This window comes from Nyctibius grandis, chromosome 7 (assembly GCF_013368605.1).
Source record: "Nyctibius grandis isolate bNycGra1 chromosome 7, bNycGra1.pri, whole genome shotgun sequence".
Classification (NCBI taxonomy): Eukaryota; Metazoa; Chordata; class Aves; order Nyctibiiformes; family Nyctibiidae; genus Nyctibius; species Nyctibius grandis.
The window spans coordinates 11,777,725-11,800,534 of record NC_090664.1 but is presented as its reverse complement, the minus strand read 5'-3'; the positions used below and the strand labels follow the sequence as shown (position 1 = coordinate 11,800,534).

The 22,810-nt window shown below is 39.7% G+C and overlaps 1 protein-coding gene across 3 annotated transcripts in view; it reads left to right on the top strand.

The window, feature by feature from the left end:
* Positions 1–20,269, top strand: part of CNOT10 (CCR4-NOT transcription complex subunit 10) — a 35,702-nt gene extending 15,433 nt beyond the window's left edge. For 2 of the 3 annotated variants that reach the window (XM_068404711.1, XM_068404714.1), the window contains 10 exons: positions 1,077–1,279; positions 5,172–5,293; positions 5,938–6,114; positions 8,744–8,824; positions 13,846–13,959; positions 15,804–15,934; positions 16,718–16,753; positions 16,857–16,984; positions 18,287–18,362; positions 19,969–20,269. In XM_068404711.1, coding sequence (XP_068260812.1) covers positions 1,077–1,279; positions 5,172–5,293; positions 5,938–6,114; positions 8,744–8,824; positions 13,846–13,959; positions 15,804–15,934; positions 16,718–16,753; positions 16,857–16,984; positions 18,287–18,362; positions 19,969–20,123 — 1,223 coding nt within the window. In that variant the 3' untranslated portion in view covers positions 20,124–20,269. The remainder of the gene's footprint in view (positions 1–1,076; positions 1,280–5,171; positions 5,294–5,937; positions 6,115–8,743; positions 8,825–13,845; positions 13,960–15,803; positions 15,935–16,717; positions 16,754–16,856; positions 16,985–18,286; positions 18,363–19,968) is intronic. The other variant, XM_068404712.1, reaches the window with a different exon arrangement.
* Positions 20,270–22,810: the final 2,541 nt, after the last annotated feature.

Genomic DNA, 22,810 nt, shown 5'->3' with positions numbered 1-22,810 from the left:
GGAGGGTGAGAATTTTGATTGTAACTTGATTTCAAAGCATAGTTGCTGTTCCCAGAAATAGATGACGATGATGAAATATGTTCTTTTTTTGCTGTTTTCTTCAATGTGCCATGGGGCTGGGGCAATTACTTCTCTCTCATTTATAGTCTTTGGCCATCAGTCAGGGAGATGTGACAAAAATAACGTTTCTGTGACCTACGATGCATCATTAAAGATGTTATTTATAGTCCTGCTGAGAGCAGGTAGAATCATCAGGACTTAAAGGATGTCTTTGTTTTGTTTTTGTGTTTGGTTTTTTTTGTTTGTTTGTTTTTTTTTAACTTGGAAGATATAGAAAATGCGGAGTGCAATACTGTTAAATTAGCATTTGGAAGATGGTGTATTTCTCAAACTTTCTTACTGAACAATTCCCAGACTTGTATGGGAAATGTTCATCTATTGTTTAGTTTTATGGTTAGTTTTATTTATCTACTTTTGTTTTAGGTATACCAAAGGACAAGAAAATAAGCATTATAATAAGTTTTCTTGCTTTGGTTAGTAGGACTTAAGGTTTTTTTTTTCCTCTTCCAAGTAAATGATTTCATGATGAAGTGACAATTTTTTCATTTCTTCTTTACTTTAAAATCCAGTTACTATCGCACATTTTATTGTTTTTTCCTGTTCCTCCCCTGGCCCTGTACCTAAATACAGTCATAGGCACCAGTGTGAAGACAGAAAAACTTCCATGCTTGTTAACAGCAAAGTGGTTTTCTTCTGGAATTTATGAGAGTAACAAAGATGTGTACTCTCACAAATCTGGAATTCAATATTATTATATAACATTTACCTTGAGTGATGAGGAACGTAAGTGGTTAGCAATTAATGTACTTGAACCTTTAAGAATACAATTAATTTGTCTTTGGCATCAGGTTTGATGTTGAAGGAATTTATTTACAGAGGGAGGCTAGTGAATTTCTGTGATTAAAAGGTTTTTTTTGGTAGTTTTTGAATATTTCATAGCTTCCCTCCTTTTCCCTGAGTTATGTTTTCAGCTCCTCTGACCTGCACATCCAGTATTATGTTATCCTTTTCTGCAGGCAAAAAATTTTCAGGGAGACCCATGTGTACGCTGCTGACTAACAAACGGTATGAGTTACTCTACAATTGTGGAATTCAGCTCTTGCATATTGGGAGGCCCTTAGCCGCCTTTGAATGCCTGATTGAGGCAGTCCAGGTTTATCACTCAAACCCTCGTCTTTGGCTGAGAATAGCAGAATGCTGCATTGCTGCCAATAAAGGGGTAAGTAGATTTGCAAATTCATTATTTTGATTGTAGTTATGCAATACCTCTGATCACAGAAGGGAAGAAAGAATACCTTGAGCTGAACTATGCGTTTTAAAGGCCTGATGTTGTAACACCTCTGTGTTAGTCCATATTCATTCTTTTTATGGATACGTGTTTGCATCTTTAATCTGAAGCTGCAACAGGTGGAGGAAAACTACCATAGAAATAGTGTCTTGAGACCCAGTGTTTGACTTTTCTAAGATCAGAAGAATTTGAGTAGGCTCCTCAAAAGATTGGCTTGAGAAAGCACCTAAGTGGCTGTTATAGCTCTTCTATAAAGTTACAAGTTTTTTGCTGGAGAGGCTGGTTAAACATGATTTTGCTCTGGCAATTTACCATCACACCCCTTTGGCATTCCAACTCATAATCTGAATGAGTAATCTTGGATTGGTTTGAAGAACATTAGATTTTGCTGAGTCGCCTGATGGTTATTTTATGATGCCTCAGCTTTCCACACTCATTTCATATTGGTAGAAAAATGTTGGGGTTTATGTATTTTATATATGTGTATATATATAGATACATATATATGGTATATATTAAAACCAACCAACCAAAAAAACCTCACAGGTAATTCTGTCTCTTTTGTGTGAACAGAGGAATTAAACTTGCACAAGATCTTTTCTCTGTACTGAGTTCTGTACTTCCAAGGATTTCTATTCCTGGATTGCAGAAATGGCAAGATGAGATTGGAGTCAGTGACTAGTTCTAGTATCCAAGGAAGGAAATTTGTCATGGCTGCTCTTCCAGGTTTGGAGTTAGTGTTGAGGCTTGATGCACAGAAACAACTGTGATAGCTTTTGTTGCTGATGCATTGAGGAGGAAGGATTTTTTTCTTTTTTTGGGAAAAGTTTTGACTGAAACATCTTGGATTTTTATGTTTAGACTCTAGGAATTGCATTACAGCCTCTGAAACAATGAGGTTCTATCTTAAGTTTTAGCTGGAGTAGTAGGAGAAAAAATACAGCTATCCAGTAGAGATCTTTTCTCCCTACTTTAAGGCTAGATAGTAGTGTGTGAAAGGTATGACTGAAAGTATATTGCTACTGTTTTAGCAGACAGTAAGGTTAGTTTTTTGAAGTTTTCATGAATATGATTCTTGGATCAGACTGGTGAATAATCTTGTTTAAAAACAAAATATGGCACTGTGTCCTAGAACTTTATTGGAACATGCAAAGACTCCTGTAGAGGACTACTAAAAGTATTTGGTTAAAGAGAAGCTTCCTTCCTGGGATGTTCTCAATTAATTATTTATAGTTTTCTTGATGTACAAGTAATATAAACTCTTTAAATACTTCTTGTTTAATTCTGTCTACTGTAAATCCACTATCCGAATTCGGATGTGGCTTCATTTTATAGGACTAAGCTGGATGTAGATACCAAGACGTGCTCTGATTTCCACTGAAACCTTTGCATGTGTTCCTTTTCCTTCTTTTCAGACAGCCAAAACTCATCTAAAGTTTCATTATTTTCTCACTCTGCTGCTGGAGGTTGAGAGGGGTGGGACTCTAGTGTGGCTACCATAAAAGTGGCATAGGCAGAGGAAGCTGAGATCAGCCTTCTCCATCGGAAGATGTTGTGATCACAGCTGCCAGCGAACAGAATCGCTTCTCCTGGCAAAGTTTGTGGAAACCTGCTGACGGCAGACATATTGTCTTCTGGGGCATCATGGTTTCAACCTGTTGATCCATGTCTGTTTAGGATTAGCCCATATGTTAACATTCAGATAGGTAGTGAGGACAGGGATCGTTCTTTCTTTTGAACAGAAAACTGCCCCAAAATAGTATGTCTGTGAAATTAAGAGATACTGTACTTGATTCCCTGTGAAACTGTAATTCACGCTGCTTGTGGGTGTTATGATGTAATCTATAATTGCATAATCCCGTGCAGTTACTTCCACAGTATGCCCATTTCATTCAGTGCATGCGAGGGGTGGGATTAATTGAACAAACAGCTGTATTCACTCTATTTCCACCCCCCACTTCTGAATTCACTGTTTTCCCTCTCTGGGTGGCCTCTGCACCTCTATTTACTGCGCACTATCCAAATCCTTCCAAATACAAAATTTGTAACTTTTCCCTTGGGAATTCCAATGGTGCTCATTATTTTGGTGTCTCTATTTCAGAAAATTTAAGATAGATATGCACAGCTTTATAGCTTTATAGGAGAGGTCTGCTTATATTCCCATTTCAGAGACACAGCATTGAAGCTTCAAGAGTGTTGGGCCAAAAACGCAGTGACTTTATGTTCATGCTAGCTCTTGTCAGATAGTTCTGAGTGCTTAGTTTTATAAAGCACAGCGACTGCAGGAAGGACAGCTTTCTTCATAATGGTTTTGCAATTTTCTGTGTCCATCCTACTGGTTACAAGTCACACATAGATAAAGAAGACACTGCTGATCATCTCTAGTGGAAAGCTGGATATAGGAGACTGGATTAGCATAGGTTTTGTGGCAAAAAACAAAGCTAGGATTCTGTTTACAAGGACAGTGTTTAGCAGTCTGGCAAAGGGAAGTACAGACCCTTATGGGGCACTTCTTTATTTACTGCAGACTAGCCAAAGCAGTAGATCATGCCAGGCTCCTGCAGCCTGGCTTTCTTCCTCCTATAGTTGTGATGTTGTGTGGTGTACCAGAGAGCTTGAATTCATGTCACAAAAACAGCTTGCTATTTCCAGAATTTGTAATCTTACGAGGAAAAAAATTAACTTTGGATGCTGTTAATATTAAAGGCAAAGGGGAAGTGTCTTCAAATTATAAGACAGATTTGCCACATGACAAGTGAGGCCCTAAAATCAATACTGTGTTTAATTTGACCTTGTAACACAATTTGCGATAATATTCCTTGATATCTAAGTATAGATTCATATTTATGCTCTGAACAGCATACAGAAAAGTAATTTCACTGAAGCTATCTTTCACCTGCTTTAATATTTTAGCTTATAAAATATAGGTGGAAGATGACTGCCTTTCTGCACCTTAATGCTTTTTTTGAAATATAGTATTCGTATCCAAACTAACTGTATGTTGTTTTTTTTCTACTTTACAGTAAATGCCATTATAATGTCAATATTCTTCTTCACAATAGATTGTGATAAATTTTCTGAAAAGTGATAGATATTTAAAATACAGATCTAGGATAAATTTTTTCTTACAACTGCAACTCTTCATCACTAACTTTACTTGCTGACAAAGTTGTTAAGACTGCTCATGGTAAAACAAACAAACAAACCCCAGTAAATATGATGTAGAGATCATTATTGGGACTGACAATTAGGATGCTTTAAGTTTGTTTGCCCCCCAGAATGCCTGCATACTCAAAAATCTGTTAAACAAGTTAATGTAATGTAACTTTGCATATGTTGTAGTTGAGCTTCACGCTCCCCATGGAACGGTTTGAGAGCAGGTTTTTCAGAGAGTGTTTTGAATGCTGTGTAAGCAGGGAGAGAAGGTGGCAAGTGTTACAGTGCCAACTCTGAATATTATTTGGCTGATCATATGATTTCTTTTTAGATATCCTAGCAGCTCTCTTAAAACTACTTGGTTCTTTGTTCTTTTGCTTTCAAACCAGAGGAGAAACTAGGTCAGCAGGCTATCAGACAAGCTGTCAGAACTAATCTGTGGTTACACTGTGTGCAGTAAAATCCCTCTGCAACACAAAGACAATAGAAGGTGCCTGATCCTTCATGGTACTTAAGATTTAAAACTGTGCCCATACAAACTATTAATTCTTACATTTTAGCAGGGTTCAAAGCCTTCTTGCACCTTTCACTTATTTTGACAAGCTCTCGTTCAAAAGCCTTGATATTTTAGTCCTCCTTTTTTTCTTTTTTTTTTTTTCCTTTTTAGACATCAGAACAAGAGACTAAAGGTCTTCCCAGCAAAAAGGGAATTGTGCAATCTATAGTAGGTCAAGGCTACCACCGTAAGATAGTCCTAGCATCCCAGTCAATACAGAATGTCGTTTATAAGTAAGTATGTGTTCTGTGGGCTCTTTGTTTTGTTACCATAGCTTTGTTAAGGATATGTATCTGTTTATCAGGAGTTTTTAAAACTCTCGTGGAATAACTGTTCATTTTGGAATTATTAATGTAGTGAAGAGAGAGGCATGCTAAAATACTTGATGAGTCCTACTTAATATTATTTGGATGCCTTCTCCATGATGGCCAGCAGAGGGCTTCACCGTGTAGTCGTTGTAACTAAGGCGGCCATTAAAGCTTTAAATTGATTTATCTGAAATTAGTATTTCCAGTTAGCTAAATCTGTCGTCTTTTTCTTGCTTAAAAATATATATTTTCAGTAATCCACTTTAGAAAAGTGTGTGAAGAATCTAGTTGCTCTGTCATAAAACTTCAGGAAGCAAAGTCAAGAAAAACAAGAGAACTTCTTGTAATTATGTACTTGAATCTGCTTACTCTATTTGGGCATCATGGTGTACTTTCCATATGTAAGAATAACAAGATACATACGTCTTTGTAAATTGTTATATTAAAACATGATTTAACTCTTTTTTTGGATAAAATTTTATCTGCGTTCCCATCTTTCTGGAGCTCTGCTTTTAATTTTTAATTTAGTAGGATTGCTACTCACTGGCTAATTTCTGTGTCTCTTTAAGTGATGGGCAGTCCTCAGCAATACCTGTAGCCAGTATGGAATTTGCAGCGATTTGTCTAAGAAATGCCTTGCTGCTACTGCCAGAAGACCAGCAGGAGCCAAAGCAGGAAAATGGATCTAAAACTAGTAATCAGCTGGGGGGGAATACAGAAAACAGTGAAAGCAGTGAAGCATGCAGGTAAACAGAATTGCATAGAAACTTTTCTTTTTGTCCAGAGTAACTTTGGGCTGACAGTCTGTGTCTGCTACCTGTCCTGTTTGGCCAGCAGAAAAAAATAACATATTTCTAAATTCTCTTAGCAGTGTTGGGATATCCAAGGAAATTGTTTAGCTACTTGTTTTTTTAATTGCTGGTATGCTAATTTAAAAATAAAATACTGAGTTGATTCCTACCATTCCTAATGACTTTAATAAATTAGACAGTGAAATTCTTTTTTTCACTGGCCATCTTATTTTCTGTGCTGCAAATGTTGTGTTTTCCCACACCCTCCTGCAGTGCATATTGGTATTTCTCTAATTGTAAGTGAAGTTTCACATGTTACAGTGATATTGTGTGTGCGTGCACGTGTGCCATGTACTTGATTCAATATATGAATGTCTAGCAACTCAGTTGTAAACATTTCCCCATGATCAGATTTGACATTCATCAGCCCTAGCATACTTTGTTGTGTTTGTTTTAGACTAGAAATGGGAAACTAGATTTAGAAGGTAAGTAGGAAAGCAGCATGGAGCTATTGCTTAATAAATTGCATTTTACAAAAAAAAGTTTAAGAAAAATCTGGGGTTTTTTCTCCTTAAAGCTTCAGAAAAAGTAACTTATAGACAATGTATGTCAAATAGCAGGAAGGTGGTTTAATTTTTTGTGTTGATCCTGATGCATTCCGAACTTCCTTTTGAAGAGTAACTTTGGCCATAGCCTGCACTTCCATTAATGACCAATTTGAGAAGGGAAGAGTTACAATAACTAATCTGGAAAAAGTGGCTATGTTGGAACTTGAACTACTTAGTGTAATGAAAAAACACAATGTTTTTGTCAGACCCAAGTACAGATAGATTTTTAAGGAGATAAGACCCATTTGTCACATGGCAGGATTTACTGCACATATGCTGTGGTGCGTAGGCACAAGGTGCATCCCCATATATTCTGAGGTTGCCTGGAGATAGATTAGGGCTGGGAGTCAGTGGCTGTTACTGCTACAACAATATTTGAAGGCTGTTCTCTGTAATCCTTTTTCCCAATGACAATCTTTCCTGTCAAGTGACCAAATGATTTATTAACTTCAGGGGGGAGAGAGGTGTTTCTTCTTTGCTTACCAAGGTTGGAGGTTGTGAACTAACTTCCCCTGGCAAGTTGTATGCAGCCCATTGAAATGAAGCTCCTCTGGTTTAAATGAGACTTCAATTTTAAGCTTACAGGGCCCACTGAGTGATGAAAACAAAACGGCGGCACTTACTTAGGCGAGAACTCCTTTTTTGTTTTGTTTTTGGTGGGGTTTTTTTTTGGTTTTGTAGGAGCGAGGAAAAGAAAACGTGCCCCGTACAGGAAGATCTGTTACTACCTTCTACTTTCAAAACCAGATGCTTCTTCGGCTTAAAAAATTTACAAAGGCTCCCTCATATCTCCGAGTGGTCATCGCCAATTTCAAAATATCCAGCAACAAAGCAGGCTGTTCTCAAATTTGTGTGTCACGTTCTGAAAGGTTGTCCAAGGATTTGTTCCTTCTGACAAGGGACCCTCTGCAAGAGAACAGTAAAAGATATAAGGCATTTAAAGAAAATCACACTAATTGAACAGGATGGTTTTGAAGCAAATCCCACTAACTGAGCAGGCTGACTCTGAGACAGATTCTTCTGTTATTCACAAGAAAACACTAAATACTTTTAGTGGTTAAGGGTATTTTTTTAACCTAATTTTTGGCGAAGGCATGAGGTGTATACATTACAGCAGTGTTGAGTACAGGTTTCCTTGGAGTCTGTTGCTGTCTGTTTTGAAGGTCTAAGTTAGAGTTATCTTACCTGTTTGTAATAAATAGACATGAAACTACATCAATGAAGAAGCTCTTGGTAGGTGGACAGACTCAGTTTCAATTCCAATTTTTTTGATCTATTGTTTCTAAACCTTAGTATCTCTCTCTGCCAAGGTGCAGCTGTTAATCTTCTCTTCAGTTCTCTTTTCAGAAGGAGGTTATCGTTCAGCTTATTGGAGAGCAAAGTTGCATACTTTTTAAATAGGGTGAATACTTGCTCCCTCAAAAAAGCCAAGCCTAACTTTAAGAAAGTGGAATTCTATTCTTTTTTTTAAAAAAAAAGACATTTTGAAATAATAAAAATAAAGGGCAGCTAGAATTCTAAAGGAAGCTGTAGCACTTTGTGGATTATCTTTCTAGAATATTTATGTAATTAGTTTTTCAGATGTCGAGGGAGAGAAATAGTTTACTGCATTTCTTAGAGGCTTAAAGAAGAGAGGCTACAAATGCAGCGATTTTTACATCTCTCCAGTTTAAAGTTCTTGTCCTACACCAAACTTCAAAAATAGCTCAAGGCTGTGGAGAATGGTGTGGGTGGTTTGGTCTGTCAGTCAAATCCTTCCCAGCAAATGTTACCCTTCTTCCTTCTCAAATAGAACGGTTAGGATAAGAGCATGTGCCTCAATTTCTGCATAGCTTCATTTCCTTGTTTTTTAGGCTATAGAATTTTTGCTCTCCTTTTAAATGGAGTAGATAAATATCAATGCTTATTACACTGAGAATTTTTTAATTAATTATTTATAGTCACTCCCTATAATTAATACACTGTTTTTATTCTAGCAATAAAAGTCATGAAGGGGATAAATTCATTGCAGCTCCACCTTCTTCGCCTTTGAAGAAACAGGAATTAGAAAATTTAAGGCAAGTAAATAATGCAAAATACTCACCACTGAATGAGCCACCTCTTAAACTGTGCTGTGATTCTGGAGTCATTGCTAGCCTATTTTTTTGGGGGGGTGGGGCACTTGCAACGTTGAATTGTAACTGTTAATCTAAGGACGCCTTTTTTCAAATGCGTGTGCTTCCTTTCTTTTTGGCTTTGAGTCCTAACAAACAGAAACTATCCAGAATTTCAGTTCAGAAGGTAGATCAGTCTGTTTGATCCCACTGTTACAGGCTTGGCGTTATATATTGGGCAAAACTAAAAAAATCAAGTCCCATAAATGACAAAGCTAAAAACCTGACAATGGCTATTGTGGTTGGTGGAAGGGGTGGAAATTACTGTATGGCACTTTTTCCCTTTAAGGCCTTGATAAGGCTAGTTTGGAATTCAGCCCCCACAACATTATATGCTTGTTGGATGGAAAAAAATAATGAAAGTGGTAAAAGCAGCTATGCTGCTTTCAAATAAGAATGGTGTTCCTTTCAGCAGGAGTAAACCCATAGTTTGCATAAAATAGAAAGAAAAATTGCCTCTGTCCAGGCATTTGAATTCCTCACTGTGGAAGAACATAGGTAAAACTTGACTGTAGAATTTTTCATGTTCTCAAGATCCATAAACTGCTTGTTCAGCAGTCTGAGTGCTCTCCAAACAGAGTAACTCCCATGTATCTAAATAAGTATCATGTTATCTGGAGCCCCTTTACTTTTCACTAACAAGATTATCATTTGCTGGCAATGTTAATTATTTCAGGTGGCTGACAGCCTGTTGAAAATATCTCTTACTATAAAGCTTGCACCTGTTTAGAAAAAAGAAATCTGTTTGAAGTTTCCATTATGGACAAAGCATAGAGTAATTTCCCACTTAAACTCTTGGGTAAACACTGTTCCAGCCTAACCCCAGGTAACCTGTGTTTTATAATGACCAGCTTAACCTTTACTTTGCTCCACTATATGTAGCAAATCTACTTGTAGTCGTTTAAAAGCAATGTAGTAGGATTCTGTGAGGAGACATTACTGAGACCTTGATTATTTATTCTGAAGTGGTACAAGAGTATGCCACTCGAAATAGAAAGCACTGGATTAAAAACAGGGATGTGAGTTGGTTGTGGGTTTCTTTTTTTTTTTCCTCCTGACTGTTGAAAATGTGGTTGCCACATGTCAAAATTACATAGTCTTTTCTTTCACTATCAGCTGTTGTTATCTACTGATGAAAACTGACAACATGTCAGGAAAAACTTATCAGTTTAGCAAGAATTACACTGCTTCTGGTAAAGAACATCATATAAGGAAAGGAAAAGCATTGATTTATTTTTGTGCAATACTTGCTTTGGTGGTTATATCCAGAGGACTAGACATCCCTAGAGAGTGATTCTGCAAAAACTATTTCTAGGTTTCTGCAGATAGCTGTGAAAAGCAAAATTCATTACCCTTGAATGTTAGTATATTCCTGTAGCCTTGCTCACTGAGGACCTAAGTGAGAAAAGTAAAATTCTTGGCTAGTCAGGGAAATGTGAAAAAAAAAACACCTGAATGTTGGCAGGGATTATCCTGAGGAGTAGGTGTCTATTCAATTCAGTTTTTCCCTGTTAAGTCACTGGATTGAAAAACCTCTGTTGCTTCTAGAACTGAAATGAGGAACTTAAATGCTTTTTTTGCATAATTTTGTATATTTGCATACCCTAATGAGAGTTTAAAATGACTAGCTTTGCCCCTAAATAGTTCTCAAAAATGAAAAATACGATTTAGAAAAGGCTTACGTGTTATATGTATTGTTCGGTACTTGTGCACAAATTAGTTGAACAGACTATTCTCATAATAAGCAGTAATTCAATTGTAAGGTTTCACAAGCAAGAAGCAGAAGTCTGAGGACACCAAACGTTGCTAAGAATTTATCCATAGGAAGCAGAAACTCCAGATTTTTCTTCCGAGTTTCTTCTAAACGATTCTGCTCCTTGCTGCTTCTCGTCCTTCGAGAAGCCAATTCCCCTGCTCTGCTCTCAGCCTGTGGTATGTTTCACCCCACCGGAACAACCCAACACCATTAGGATACATCAAGAGTAAAGGAGTTCTGGTAGACCACAGGGCTACATTTGGCAAATTTTGTGGATTTTATTGTAAAAGTTGAGATGGATAGCACCAGACCTTGTTGTAGCCGCCTTTTCCCTAGATTGAACAACTTTGTGTGAAAATGCTAATTTTCCCCTTCAAAGCAGCTAGAGATAAAGGAATAGTTTGATCAGCCACTTTGTCCTTAATAGGTTTGAACAAGCCCTTGCTATAAGGCATGTGATCCAATTTTACCATTTTTTCTTTCTTTTGACTCTTCCATTGGCCCCCTGCAGTCCATCCTGATGCTTTATTCATTTTATTTACTTACATATTTTTGAAGTGTGCATATCCTACTATTTCCAGGAGCATCACTGACGTTGCTAATAATTTCACAGGTAATACTGTAAGGACCACTATTGCCCACCAATATACCTTGTCTCTTCTCCACACCTACCTAGTATTGCCTCATTTGTCCACTTAAAGATTGCAGTGGCCTGTTTGGCCCTGTCACGATACTGCAAGCTTACAATGATAATCACCCATAGCTGTTTCACTTTTTTCTTCCTCACTGTCAGCCACTGCATAGTTCTCCCCCATCTCCCCTTCACTGGTGCTGAATTTCCCCATTAAGCACATTCTGCATTCTGTATTTCTTAATATTTTGGATTGTTTTGTCTGCATTGAAACATAAAAAGGATAGCTTATATCCACTATTGTGCTTAGTTAGCTGTTTTAAATTATTTCAGATTAGTGATGTTCTCTAAATGGTTTAAAAGTGCCATTTTTGGTGCCTTGATAGTAAGTTTTGAAGAACTGGATTTGCTCTGGCTCGCCCTTTGCCTGAGAAATAAGCCAAGTCAGATGTGGAGTTTGGGTTCTGTAAACTTGCAGTCAGCGTGGGCTGACAAATGTTGTTGCCTGGACCTACACAAGAGGCTGTTTGATATAATCTGGCAGTTTAAAAAAACATTTTTCTTTTTCCTAGTGCAAAGGCAGTTTTATTTAGGGCATGCGGAGGCTCAGTGATGCTGGAAGTCTGCCGTGCTCAAAGGCAACCTGTGGAGTTTTGTCAGAATCCTGACCGGGGTGAAAAACTAGTTTGTCTTTTCCCTTGTGGTGCGATTCTTCTGCTCCGGTTAGCTGTCAGGTCTCCTGAGCGTTTGGTTTAGCCGTTCAACAATGGATCCGAGTGCGCAAGAACAGTACTGTGGGGAAGAAAACCTGAATATTTTCCTCTTCTTTAGATGGCTGTTGCTGAAGAATCTTGCCAGCTCTTACATGGCTGAAATGGTGACGAGTCCTTAGAGCAGAGGAGCAGGTTTCAGTTTTGCTGGATTTACCTATTGTGTGATTGGAGTGTGTCTTGTGTCTGAATTTACACTTTCAGAAATAAAAACAGGCTTTAAAAAAGTTGTGGGAAATAGAAGACACATTGATGTAAAGGGCAGTAGCAACCAACTCTGCAGGCCTTGACTTGTGTCTGAGGGTATTTAGCTGGTGACGCTTAGCATCTCTGCTGGTTTAAAAGCTGTGCTTCCTTGAGGCAGCGACGAAAAGAGGCTTGTTAGAAGGCGGCTGTTATTATGGAGACTTTCTCCCCTGTTCCCTCCCCCTCCCCAGTTGCAACCTTTCAGAAATATTTTAGGTTTGGGACTTGAGCTGGGGAAGCTTTCCTCTCCCTCTCTCGGGCTTTTGTATGTGTTCAGATTTGATGTGACATCTGGGCATGGTGGAGAGGAAGTGGGGGGTAGAGAGAAACACTGGAGAAGTTGCTTATCCTGCTTGTGCGTAATTAAGGAGCATGCCTCCTGGGAACGGGGAATAAAGGCACCCCAGGTCCTGCCACGAATTACATGACTTACTGCTGGACCAAAAGTGGGCTTGACAGTTGCCAGAAGGTTGGCGAGGTCACAGCCCACCTACGGGAGGGAGAGACAAGGGCTCTTCTCCCATCGCTCCCAACATGAGACTCCGCTAAGAGGATCCCCTGTTCCTCCCTGGAGAAGGACAGAGTCCGTGCTCAGCGCCAGGCCATTGCAGCCCAGGGCGGGCAGGGGCTTGTGCGCTGAGGACAAGGCAGCCTGAGCTGTATGACATCTGACGAAGTGGAAAATAGCCCCAAGGGCTGTGTTTGGGTGGGAGGGGCAGTTATTACAAAGTGTGAAGCTTGGCCTAATGATGGCATCCTGATGTGGGGTTATTGTGTGAAGGTGGAAAATGCGAGTAGTTCAGATTTCATTACAGGAACGGTCAGAGATATTGTGGTTTTGGAAAGATAAGAAAGTCAGTGACAGCAACAAAACGCCACGTATCAGTCAGAGTCTTGGTGGTGGATTACAGCTCTCAATTGAACACAACTGGAAATGCCAAATTCTCCAGTGCTTATTGTCTGCCTGTGTGCAAACAATGTACAATACAAGAGTGAAATATGTTACAACTTAATTGATTGCTGCTATGTGTCTGTAGATTGTATGTTACAGAAATCTACAAACCTGGTGCCCTTTGCTGCAGCAGAAGGGGAGGGCAGGGGAGTACAAATGGGAGTCTGAAGCAAAACGAATGAGAAGAGGGTGAGAAAGGGAGACTGTCCATAAGCAAAATGACAGGTGTAATGAGGTCCATCTTTTTTTTAATCTGTTATTTATAGTCAAAATTTCAAAATCTTACTGAGCACACAGTGGTGGTCCTTAGTTTATACTGGTAGAACACAATGTATGTATCTCCTAATTCAGAGAATGCGATTGAGGCCATAGATAACAAAGCACTAGCACCTTTACTTCATAGTTTGACACAAAGATGTTATTGAAAGTTTGATTTATTTCTTCAGCACTTAACAAGAAATACATCTTATATCTGCATTTGGAATCACAGAATTCTCCATTTAACATATTGGCTTTCCCCCCTCCCTTTTTTCTTTTTTTTTCTTTTTTTTTTTTTTTTTTTCCCCTCAGGTGCTCAATACTTGCGTGTAGCGCTTACGTGGCTCTGGCTTTGGGTGATAACCTTATGGCATTGAATCACGCAGATAAACTTCTTCAGCAACCAAAGTTGTCAGGGTCTCTTAAGTAAGTCTGATGTGACCATTTCTTCTTTCTCAGCCCTGCTTTTTGCTGGAGAGTTCTGAGTTGAAGCTTCCAATGTCTGTAGCTGCTTGCCAGTTCTGTATCTGATGCAAAGAATTGCTTGGCCCCGCTCCTGTTCTTGTTGAAGCACTGACTAAATGTTCATTGACACGCAGGAACGTGAGTCCCCTCATTTGTGTATGAATTCCATGTAATTCGGAATCTGTCACTGCTCTTGTTCCTATTTGTTAATCTCCAGCTATGGGTCCCACACAGTGGCAGGACTGTCAGATCTCTGTCCTGATTCACTGTGGGGCTGCACATGATCATGTTGGCACAGCACAGGGGGGCAGGAATGAGCAGCTGGAGGTGGACGTCAGCTAAACCAGCATGCTGCTGAAAGCTTGCTTATGAAACTACAGCCGTGGAGGGGAAGGTTTGCTCAGTCAGGAGGGTACCAGATCTTGGATGTGCAGGACTGTCACTTCACCTGCTGCTGTTGCTTATATACGTTCCATTCTTCAGTTTCTCTTTTTCAGTTCTCATTTGGCACTGTATTTTTTGGAAAGATATTCAAAGCTCATTCTGTTTCTACCCACCAGTTCTCCTATATCTCTGCAAATTCAAAAAAGGCAGCTTTAGTCTCATCCTTCTGACCTTGTTTGTGCCTTTAATTCCTATGTCATATGCAGGATAAAATATAGCCGAGGTTTTTATGGTAGTAATCTTTTTCAAAACTGATAATGTACTTGCAGAAAGCAAGCTAACTTGTGCTTATTTTTATATGCTGGTAGCATACTCTAAAATGGTTAATGCCAATTAAATTCTTTGGCTCCTGTGCTTCAGAGCACTGCAGAAGCTCGTCTTTTTGCGCAGTCATTGTATCAGCAAGATTTTAGAGGAGTTTGCAAGGTAACACATAATTTTGTGAAGGCAGTGTTACTGTTATGTAATGCAAGAAATGCTAGATGACAGTTTTTTGCAAAGACAAGAAGCTGTATATCTTGGTCCCAGGAAACTAGGCTTCTGTGCAGATTGGGAATATTGATCTCTTCTTGTTTTCTTAAGTGAAATAAGAAAGTTATGTTTGCCGTATCAGATCTAAATTGCAGAAGTTATTTTGGACGATTGGCTGATATTTTACGTGATGTTTTGTAATTCATACAACCAACTATGCAGTCATTTTGAAGTGTACTGTATACAGCTGCATAGAACAAGTGTGAACTTTTTTGCTCAACTTTTGTTTCAGATTAAATATTTGCAAACTAACTACGCTCTTGATCGACAGGATTCCTTCTGTTCCAAAGTTGAGAAGGAAAACTGCTGATTAGCTGAGCTGAACTACAAGTGTCAAACATCAGACTTGCTTAATTTTTTTGCAAAACCTGCAGTTGGAAAGGTGTTTGTGCCCCATGGACAGGCCTGTACGGTTGCTGTCCTTAGAAATGCAGCTATCTTAAAGAATTAGTTGGGTTTTATGGAATCTAAAGTCGCTTACCTCAAATTATAGATGTATCCATATCCTGTGGTGTTTTTGTAAGGATTCCTTTTTAAATTCTCTGAGATAAAGCCATACCAAGGTACTGTCTTTTTGGAATAGCGATTCCTGTGCATGAATGAGTTGTCATTACTCAGGTGCAGATTTTTTCACAACATTAGTGCCTAAAAGCAGTAAATGGTAGAACTGGGTATTACAACAATACTTTATAAGCAAGCTAACTTCCATGCAAGTGTTTCAAGTAATAGTTTTCATGTGCTTGTGCTAAAAACTGCATTCAGTTTGTCTTGCATAACAAATTGTGGGGGTCACTATGCTGACACTTCTACCCAACTCTTTGCTGTTGTAGGTTTCTTGGGCATTTGTATGCAGCAGAAGCTCTCATCTCTCTAGACAGAATATCTGATGCCATCACTCACTTGAACCCTGAGAATGTCACTGATGTTTCCCTCGGGATCTCATCAAATGAGCAGGATCAAGGTTAATGAATCCACACTTCATTAGAACTGGTGGTGCTTTTAGCTGCCATAATGCTGTAACTTTCTGTGTACAAATATAATGATGATTAAGACATCTTGTTTTAAGACCATAGGTTGTTTGGGGTTTTTTTTGTGGTTTTTTTTTATTGTTGTGGTTTTGTTTTTCTGGCTTTAGTTCCTACTTTGTGTTTGGTTTGTCTTTTGCATGTTTGTCATTCCTTTGAAGTGGCTAATTCTGTAACATAAATGGACCTGTACGTTGTAGCATTCTGGCTTGTTTGAAGGTAACTTTTGAAAGCTGCTTTTGTTAGTTGAGCAATTATGGTTAAGTTTGGGCTTCGTACCTTCTCTTCTAGCTTTTTAGTCTCTAAACCAGGCTTTGGAGTACCAGTGAAGTCTACTTATTGCATTTAGTGAGAGATAGGAGTGGGGAGAACTTAGTTAATCTGTATCTTAATTTTCCTGTAGTGCTTCCAGTTGGGAGTGTGTTCTGCAGCAGAAAAATACTTCAGAGCCTGTCTGTATAGTTAAGTCTGCAGCAGCTCTGATTTCAGTGACATGTCTGCAGTTTAAACCTCACTGTACTCATCTGCAAATCTAAAAGGAAAACATTAAAGACAGGAAGTCTTAAGTGGCGTAAACTCTTGAGCAAACTGATATGATTTCCCTCTTTAATGTCAGACCATGAAGAAAGAAGCAGATTTGTATCTTTGTATTATTTTTATAATAAGCTTTAAAAAAGCTCACAGAACATGATGTTTTTTGTGGGTTTTTTTCTTTGCAGGGTCTGACAAAGGAGAGAATGAGGCGATGGAATCTTGTAAGTACCAGCCACTGTATTCAGCAGAGTACAGGAACTTACTTGGCCGTTTGGAATAGAAGTGTAAGGAAAAAAAGAATTTCTTTTTCTTTTTCAATTGCAGCTGGCAAGCAGACCCCACAGTGTTACCCCAGTTCGGTCACATCTGCACGAACAATGATGTTGTTTAACCTCGGAAGTGCTTACTGTTTGAGGAGTGAATATGACAAAGCTCGAAAGTGTCTTCATCAGGTATGAAAAAAAATCTCAAGACAGCTTTAGGAGCAAATGTACTTCCTTCAAAGTGCCATTTAGATCACAGCAAATCCTGGTGATTTCATAGCCCAGGTTTATTTGCAGACTTTGCTGAGATGGTGGCTCTCTTCTGTCTTTATGAACCAGTCTATATTAGTAACATAAAATAAAGGATTCCAAATTTCTTACTTCTGTAAATAGTTCAATACCACTATGGGAAGCAATTTTTTTTCTAGATTGTATCAAAACAGTGGAATATGACTAGGAAGCCTTTTCACTTTTTCTAAGTTGTTGTTTTTTTTTTTTTCTAATGGTCCAATAGTAATTGTTATATTTCAGAGGAGAAAGTTCTTGGGGGCCTTGAGTTTACTTTTCTCTGATCAGTTAATAATGTGCTGTCTAAGCTGTTAAGGTAAGGGCTGTGAGAACAAACTGCAATTCTGCTGGAGGTATCTTCCTTGCCTGCCTCTCGTCCCAAGAATTCTCAAGTACTGCTTTTGAAATACCGTCTTCACTTAGCCTGTGTCATTGGGTTGGTCTTATGGCTGGGACCCATCTTGTTCAATGATGATGTTTGACTCTCTTCATAGCCGTTCCTGTCTGTCAGGAAGACTACTCAAATGCATTGTTGAGCTGCAAACTGACAGCAGTCTTCCAAATTACTTCATAGTAGTTGTGTGGGTGAACAGGTTCAAATTCTGTGAAGTTCTCAACTGCTTAAAAGGCAGTTGTCTTGCTCTTTTTCCTCCTGAGGCTTCTTAGGATTGGGCAGGTGTCTGTGCTTGGGCTCTGTAGCACATGGGTAAAGCCCAAAGGACTGTAAGGCAATCTGTGGATGTAAAGTATAGTAGGTCTCTGCACCTACAATAAATTCATTAACTTCATAGCTGAAAAATATTTGTATATGGAAAGCTAATGAAGGAGCCTTGTTGTTATCTTTGTATTCTGAACTTTGGAGCAGTGGAGGTTACCTTCTTCACCTGTCATCTCACCAGGAAGTCACAGTAGATCGGCCCAAGAATTACACACTCATATTAACATAAGTATACAGCAGATGGTGCTGCTAATTAGCGTGAAACAATCTTGCAAGGCAGATAGATAATCGCTCAGTCTCTCCTTGCATGCATAAACCTGACGAGTGTATTAGTTTGAAATATCTTATCTTTCTTAGTTTACAAATTGTTATTTGGTTTTGTTAGCTAAGATTGTTACCACCATCTTGTCATGGGGCACTTTCTTTGAGCTGGATGTTTCTCTTAAGCACTTTTTCTCCCCACTCCCCTCTTCTTTTTTAATAAGGCTGCTTCACTGATCCACCCCAAAGAGATTCCTCCAGAGGCTATTCTGCTGGCTGTATATCTTGAATTACAGAATGGTAAGGAATTGATTTTTATTTTTTTTCCCCGACATTAAAAACCCTAATTTAACATGTAAGCTGGAATGTTGAATGTAACTTGGTATTTTTAACATTTAAATTTTTTTTCCTTGAAGTTTACAGCTAACCCTCATAAGAATTTGTTCTAACATTTTGCTTAAGTTTTGAAATGTTCTGTTGACCTAGATTTGGGATACTAGGAATGATGACGACCGCCTTCCTCCCTTAGTCTTCATAGAGTTGTGCCAATATTTGGAATGATGCCCTTTAGGCCTCATCTCCATTTTACACGGCTATTGATCCATGTATCCACACCTTCATTTCCATTTTTTTTTTTATTGCCATCCTGTTCTTACACACTCCTGACTTCCTAAATGTTCATCCTCTGAGCTGAAATCTTCTGTACCTTGTCCTGGAATCAGTGGTCTTGGATAGGCTCAGTAAAACCCTTGACGAGGTTTATACTATAAAGAGGGCTTGAAAGGCTTTTCATTACAAGACAACTGCAATCGAAGTTTCCCAGAGAAGCCATGTCAGGGCCTATGTAGCCAGTACTGTAACAAAACTTGTAATATTGATAACCATCTCTTCCAAAATCCTTCCTTTTGAAGGTTCGCTGTGTTTGCATGGGAAAAAAGCCTACATCATGGGAAACTGGAAAGATTGCACTTGAATTCTGCAGTGTGAGCAGACCGGTGCAGCTGCACCATTGAAGCTGTCACAGTTGTGGACCTGTGCCCCTTTGGGGCTTGATATCTGAGTGTCGTGAAATGTTGTGTATGCTTGTTCCCCTCCAGTTGTCTTGCACTGCAGGCAGGCAGAAGACTTGAGCGTTTGTATTCAGAATTGGGACGTCTACAAAGCTTTTCTTATAAAGATGTTTCTAAGTTGGAATTTTGGAAACCTTTCTTTCTGCAACAAAGAAGTACAGAGCAGAAGAAAGTAGAAAGTGGGATTTACATCTCTCACTCTCTTCTAAGTATATAACCTAAAGGAGCTAAAGACTTCTTTTTGTTCTATAAATGGCAACAAAATGGTGCATCTCTTCTGAAACTAAAATTTCTGTGCAAGAAAGTATTTTATAAGAGGAAGAAAGGTTCTTTTTAGAACTTAGCGGGTTTTCTCCTACAATTTTATAGGTTTAATTTTTAACAAAGAAAGAACAATTTTTCCATTTACATTGGTATTTCTGTGAGGGGCTGTGCATACAGTTGAAAAATTGGATTTCTTGTTTTAAAAACATGTTTTATCTACACCCTTGACATTTGCCTCGCTGTAATGTCACATTGTGAGGACATTTTGTGTGAGATCTAGACTCTCATTATGCAGATGGGAAAGAGAAGAGGTGCCCTTCAGGTGCTCTAGCATCTTCAAGCTCTGAGGTTAAAGCTTGATGTCTTCACCTTAGAACAGGTAGAATCAAGCAATTGCTACTTTTTTCAGTTACTTTTGTCTAATTAATACTTTTCATGTCCATGTCAGCATTTCACTGAACAGGAAGACTGCTAGTGTATGGGGCCTGGGCCGGCTTGTCAGCTCTGTTCTGAGAACAGTGATTCCTGAGCCATACAAAGGTATTGTTTTTTAATCAAAAGTTGTCTTACAGGTAACACGCAGCTGGCACTGCAGATCATCAAGAGAAACCAGCTTCTCCCTTCTGTGAAAACACTCACCGACATGCGGAAGAAGCCTGTGTTTCAGCCAGTCCACTCAATCCAGCCCATTCAGATGCCAGCTTTTACCACTGTTCAAAGGAAGTGAGGTTATGCTTCACCCTGCTGCTGCCCTGACCGTGAGGGCTTGGGATTTTGTATATTTTTTTTTTTTTTAACCTAGGACACCTGCATACCCCAATTGCTGGAGTGTGTTCACTTCTGTAAATTTTTATTAAAACATGTAAACAAAAAGGCATGCTTGCAAGTGCTTGTGAAGATTATTTCATAAAGGAAAAGAGGTTTGTGTCTGTTTTGGCAGTTTACTTACCAAAAAGTGGTAAAGCAAGTGTGTAATTAATTGCTTTTTTTTGAAGAGAATATATGGGAGGGAAGTGACTAGAAGGAGAATATTGTTTACCTGAACTAAAGTCCTGCTGAAATAGCAGCTGAGCTTGTTGTGTTGGCTGCTGTGTTTTGACACAAATGAGCTATGGTTTTTGTATTCCTCCAATAAGATGCTTTTGCCCAGCTTTGCTATGTTAATGTAGCTACAGCCCACTATGCTGCAGGGGCTGGAAGTCTGGTCCTTGCTGTAGCTGAAGCTGCCCCTTCAGGCATTGGGACATGTGCGGGTGTGTGTATGTGGGGGCCATATGCAGGTAAATGGCCTTAGTTGCAAGGAAAGGAGCTTTATTTTCCCCTGCAGGTCACAGCCAAGGGTGGAAGAGGTTTGTGGCCCCTCTGTGAAACCTGGTACAGCTGCTAAACTGTTGTCAGTGCAGCAGGCAGTGGGTGCTCTGAAGGGACCAGTGCTGAGGATCACTCTCGCTTTAGCTGGATGGGGGTTGTTTATGTTGGGGGAGTCTGTGTGTTTTTTTGGTTTTGTTTTTTTTTTTTAAATTCTCCCTCATTTTCCTTTGCCCTAAAGGAAGGTGTAAGGGTACAGGTACAGGGGAGGAGTGCCTGGCTGTAAAAAAATGCAGTTTGTTTTTTTTTTTTTTTTTTTAAATGCAGTTTCCACTTCAGAGGAATACCTTTCTTTCAAAAACTTTTCTGCTTTTTACTGAAACCAAGAGGCTGTGAGATAGCAGCATAAGCAAGGACCCTCTGGTTACTTATTGTGAACACAGGAGAATCATAGAATTGTTTTAAGATCATCAAGTCCAACCATTAACCTAGTACTGCCAAGGAGAGATGAGCCATCGTGCCTTGGGATTTAATCCAGACAGAAGATAACCAGAGCCCAGCACAGAGCACAGCATCTCTCCTCATTTCCCCTCCCTGGCTCTTTTGTGCCATTTCACCTTTTCTGAGACTTTGCCCAGATAATCTCCAGGGTAAAGCTGGGATAACACCTTATCTCCCTGTGCTGGTGACATTGTACTTTGCCTCCAGCCCCCACCCAGAAGGTCACCTGCGGTGCAGGTCCTGCAAGTTCTGCTCTCAGTAACTTACACATCTGCACTACCTACTGCTTATCGCAGGGGAAGCCGGCAGGATGGTCCTGCCTTTGCCCCTAAGGCCTTGAACAAACCAGCTCCAACTACTAGAAGAAGAGTAGTTTATTAAACAACATGCAAGGTGTAGAATGAGTACAAGTGAGTGTCCCCTCAGCTTTCATGAAGCATCATGAAGCAGGCAGCAGAAAGCTTGAGACCTGCTCCAATCCCTCTTCTGTTAGATAACTGGCTTCTCTGCTTTTCAAGGCCTTCAGAATAATGACCAAGTAGGTGATTTTTCTTTTCAGTAACTTCTCTGTTGCTGCAGGAGGTGGCACCCACTCTGGCCTGCGGTAGGGGCAAGTGGTTTATTAGGAAAAAAAAAAAAAAAAAGGGAAAAAAAAAATTAGGTCACTTTTCTGAAAGAAGGGAGAAAGGGAGCTGATACATCAGTCAAGTCATAGATTGACTGATTAAATACAAAAAGGTTAAAGATGATCCCTGGGTGGTCCTGGGCCCTGAATAGAGAAGATTCTTCTCTGCCCTTCCCCACCCCCCCCGGAATGCAAGGCATTCACATGCAAAAGATGCTAATACCTTGCTCCAGCAGTGCCCAGCTCCCCCCAAGGCTCCCTAAAAGATGCAGTCGTTGTTCCAGACACCCCACATCATCTCCCAGCTGCATTTGCATGGGTGCAACAGCATCCAGCCCCAGCTCTCCCCTCCCCCCGACTGCTCTTCTGCTCTAAGGCTGCTGCATTCACCCAAGCAGCTCTGCGATTTTTTTCCCCCTGCCTGTAGCACTGCTACTTGAAGAGAGAGGTGAGTGGGGGTGACTCTCGGCTGTTGGGTTGCTTAGTTTTACCATTAACAGAGGGGAAAAAATAAATATCAAAACACATCTAGCAAGGGAGCAGTCAAGGACCGTTCTCCCTCTCCGGCATTGCCAGAGTCACAGTCCGCTTTTGCTTTTTCCCTCCATTGCTTTTAGGCTCTGACAGTAAAGAGGTGAACGTCAACTGAAACTGCAAGCTGTGGGAGCACTAGCAGCAGTTAGTAAACTCAATAATGCTTATTATTTTGGTTTGGGCCACTTCCTGAGGGAAAGGGTGCCTGTCCCTCTCCTCTTGCCCTCCCCTTGCCGTTAGGATCCCAGCAAGCCTGGATCTCCCCCCTGCAGCCATACACTGGCACAGCAGGAGAAAGGGGGCACTCCCCTTCCCCCCACACACCATATGTGTGGGTACCCCTGTTGATATATCCCAGCCTCCCTGCCCACATGCTGGCATGGACTTGGAGCTAAAGGTTTTGGCAATAAAGTGGAAGACAAGCGTGGCCATGGCCATAGTGCAAG